Source organism: Falco cherrug, chromosome 2 (assembly GCF_023634085.1).
Source record: "Falco cherrug isolate bFalChe1 chromosome 2, bFalChe1.pri, whole genome shotgun sequence".
Taxonomy (NCBI): Eukaryota; Metazoa; Chordata; class Aves; order Falconiformes; family Falconidae; genus Falco; species Falco cherrug.
The window spans coordinates 34445065-34449286 of NC_073698.1; the positions used below are offsets into that span (position 1 = coordinate 34445065).

Consider the following 4222-nt stretch of genomic DNA (forward strand, 5'->3'; position numbering starts at 1 on the left):
AAGGGGAGGAAGGCAGACAGGAGAAAACACTGAAAAGCAGCAGGAAGGTTGGAGAGAACTCTGCAGGACAAGCAGAAGGAAAGAAGAAGGTTGTTGGAGAGTATGGCATGGTGGACTGGAGCAAGCTGTGGGAGGATGTCAAAGCAGGTACCCTTCCCTTCCTCTTTCCCTGCCCTGGAAATAATTTGCTTCACCAGGAGTATGTTGCGGTTGGGGAGTTTTGTTTGTTTTGCTTTTATTTGCATGACTGGAGCATATGCATTTCAGCCACATCTCTAAGTCCACATTGTCCATTGTAGTAGTAGTGTACTTCGCTAATATGGCTGTTAATCCTCTAACTCTGCCCTCTCAGCTGTACATATGTAGAAAGTAATGTGGTATCCAAGTCTGCGAGCCTGCAACGATAAAATCATTCCTAATTTAAACTGATGTTTTGGGAACAAATTCTGTTCGGTTGCTTTACCAGAAGGAGTGTACAAGCCTGGCAAAGAACTGTGTGTCCTGGGAGTCTGAAAAGATCCCAACCGGACTCACAGTGCAGATACTTTTGCATATAGGTAAATAATATAGAGAGGTGTCAGGAGAACTGAGGCCTGACTTAGGAATTATTTAGGCATGTTACTTAGGAATCACTTAGGGTACCTCATGAGACTGATGGCAGATGTGTAGTGTGGGTCATGCTCGTGATGTCGGTTGATGCTTAAGAAGGAGATCTTAGATGCAATTCCCAGGTTTTCTGATGAGCTACTGAACATCTTAAAAGCAGGCTGTTCACTATGATGATGGCAGTGTTGTTTATGCAGGGTACCTTTACTTTGGGAACTGTGTTGCTGAATTCAGGGGTCAGGTCCAGCTCTCATTTTATTAGGAGAGTGACTGCTACCTCTTCTGGAACAGCTGGGTAGATTAAATGTTTCTGATGCCAAGTGCTTTTTTCAATAGTAAATCTAATTATTTTTCAAAACTCAGAGCGGCAGTGTTCTGACCCTAGAATCTTTTCTAATCTTAATAGGACTTTACAGACTCCAACTCAAGTTCCAGTGGTTGTTTCTCCTGGCAATCAACAGCTGCATACTGTAACGCTCCAGACAGTGCCTCTTACTACAGTGATAGCCAGCACAGATCCAGCCTCAGCAACAACGCCCCAAAAATTCATTTTACAAGCCATTCCTACTTCACAACCCATGACGGTTCTAAAAGAAAATGTCGTGCTGCAGTCTCAGAAGCCAGTCTCGCCTCCTTCCTCAATTGTGCTGAGCCCAGCGCAAGTTCAGCAGGTGCTCACCAGCAGCGTGCAGACAATTTGCAATGGAACAGCCAACATGGCTTCATCTCCATCCTTCAGTGCCACTAGCCCCGTGGTAACGTTTTCACCAAGCAGCTCGCAGGTGGTAGCTCATCCATCAGGCACAGTGATCACTTCAGTTATTAAAGCACCAGAAACAAAACAGATTGGCATACAAGGAGTGGTAAAAGAAGATGACAGTGACAAATTAGATGATACTGAGCAGTCAGAGCAGAGATTCCAGCAGCAACCGTTTGTGATGGTAGTGTCTAGTTCGAATGGTTTCCCATCTAACGTGCAAGTGAAGCAAGAAAATGAGCCATTGGAAGCCAATTCATATTAATAAATTTTTTAAAAAAAGACCCTGTGGATGATTATTTTCATAAATGTGATGGGACCTTTTTAGTTATGTATATTTGATTTGATTCTGAAGCAAGATGTTGCAAAGCTACTTAATTTTTGCAGTTAATTGTTAGAATTCATGCTTTAGAATGGATTTTGATTTTCTGTTAATTGCTGAATGTTACCATATAAATAAAATTATATATTACTCATGTTTCAAAATAAGGCATGAAGGAACATGCTTTTTACGCTATGAAGACTTTCCTATGAGGTTGCTGGCCAAAGTTTCAAACTTATTTCTTACTGTACGTTTTCAGTTTGTTGCCGATTTACATTGCAGTAACATTATTATAACCTTTTCTGTTTAATCCGTGCGTGTATCACTTAACTTTTGAAGCAACAGTTACTTTTAGTGGGACATTTTCATTCCATGTGTATGAATTTTTATGATCAAGTATGTTTCATACTGGTGAATTACACCAGTTTTAGACTTTGATAACCAGGTATCCTCTTGCATTTTTTGCAGCACAAGCTCTTGTGTGTGCGAAATTGAATATACACTCCTGTTGAGAGTACATGCAACATTTATTCCAGTAATGGACAATGCCATGTCTGTATTTTATATGAAAACATCAGATATATTTAATTACAAAAGTTAATGGCATCACTACAGGTGCAAATGTTTCATGCCATTTTGCAACTATGAAGCTTAACAATCTTGCTTTCTACTTCAGATTATTTTTAAGGGGGGAGGGAAATAAAATACATACAATTTATGCAGGTATTTGGAGATCAATACTGCTAAGAGTTCTTTTTTTGATTGTAAATAATGTACATTCAATGTCACAGGGAAGTTTTTTCAGCTAATTTGTTTCCATACAAATTTTTGATAGATGCAAATAAGATCATTATGTTTAGAGGTCTAATGTTATATGTATTCATATTACAGAGTGAATTTGTATTTAAAGACAAATTTTTAAATGATGGAGCCCTCTGAACCTTGGGTCCTTGCCTTTTGTATTTTTAATTGGTTTCTTATGAAAATAAATCAAGTGGAAAAACATCTTCCTGTATTTACTCTGAAGTGTTTTTATATTACTATAATGTTTTGATGATAGACATAGGCAACCAAAATACAGTGAGAAACAGGACAATATGAATAATCAGTGTGAGTCTGTGGTGGGACATGAGCAATTCACATACTGCTTCTGAACAGACTTGTTGAACGCAACCAACATGCTGTGGGTATCCTTTGAAACAGCAGTACTGTATGTTTTTGCAGCTCAAATGAAAGCTGAGCTAAACCAAGAACTGGACTTAAACTTCTTTTCTGTCACTTCCCAGTATGTTACAAACAACCCAAAACTTTGAACATAATTCTGTGGTGCCTTTCATCGCAAAGGGAGCTTGTATAACACAGTGCTTCAAAACCTCACATATTGCAGTGTTTCAGCAGAAGGTGGATTATAAATACGATGCCAGGTAAGATCAGCAGAATGTAAAATTAAAGGAAATAGGACTTTCTTTGATCGAATTCATGTAGAAGTTTTATTGATTGGTTTATAAGATTAAGTTTCACTCCAAAGATAAGCATATGAGTACTAGAAAAACTAATGGGAGCAGAACTGTGTCGGAGGCAGCTTGGTACAGTTGAATAAAGTAACTCTGCAAACTGTATCGGACTCTGCCACAACTGCCCTGGTAAATTCAGTGTTTCTTCCCTCTGACTCCCCTGTGGTCAGGCTTCCACCTGCAAATCCAACACACCTCGCCCCGCTGCCAGGAAGGCTGGCCATACTCAAACCGGAGCGACTGCTGCCAGCCGCCTGCTGGTTTTATCTGGCAGCGCTCTCCACAGCTGGGGAGTGCTGCCGGGATCGCTAGGAACGCGGGGAAGCGTTACAGAAGCACAAGTGATACAGTTACCATCCGGAGGGCTATTTCAGACTGACAAAAGCACTGGAGAGGGAGGCTAGGTTTTTTTAATCAGACTATAAAATAGGGGCTTTTTCCTGTAGTACAAGCGCTTCATAATGCTAGGAAACCTGAAGTGAGAATGCTTGACTGATGAAGTTTTTAAACGCGGGGAAGTTGTTTTGCAAATTTACTGGAAACATGAAAAAAAAATAATCGCACCGTATGGTTACAACTTCACCAACAAAACTTCTTGCCCTAGGTGCGGCTGTTACAAAGGGACAATGATCTGTCAGCTGGAGAACTGGAGAAATGGTCCAGCAGACACTGACGCGTCCCCAGCAGCGGACTGTCGTGTAATGAACAGGAAATGAAAACCGCTCTCGTCCCGTGGGCTCCAGCCTACCAGCCGGGTGTATCCAAGGGCCAGCTTAGCTTAGTACGACAAAGCGGGAATCTGGAGTAAATCACGAAGCGAGGCCCCGCATGCGGTGCTGGAGCACGCTCCCCGCCCCTCCCCGTGCCCGCGCGGGAAGCCCCCGCACCGGCACGGCGCCACTTCCCCCTCGGCGGCGGCGCGGCCGGAAGAGGCGGTCGGCAAGGGCCTACGGGCCGCTCTGCGGCCGCCGGTCCTCCAGCTCTATGGTAGAGGAGGTGGCGCGCCCGCCGCGGTAGCCAGGG

The 4222-nt window shown here is 42.7% G+C and overlaps 1 protein-coding gene across 7 annotated transcripts in view; it reads left to right on the forward strand.

Annotated features, from left to right (window-relative positions):
• The window catches only part of ELF1 (E74 like ETS transcription factor 1), a 92245-nt gene extending 89555 nt beyond the window's left edge, over nucleotides 1-2690 (forward strand). For all 7 annotated transcript variants that reach the window (XM_055703330.1, XM_055703331.1, XM_055703333.1 and 4 more), the window contains one exon: nucleotides 1013-2690. In XM_055703330.1, coding sequence (XP_055559305.1) covers nucleotides 1013-1628 — 616 coding nt within the window. In that variant the 3' untranslated portion in view covers nucleotides 1629-2690. The remainder of the gene's footprint in view (nucleotides 1-1012) is intronic.
• Nucleotides 2691-4222: the final 1532 nt, after the last annotated feature.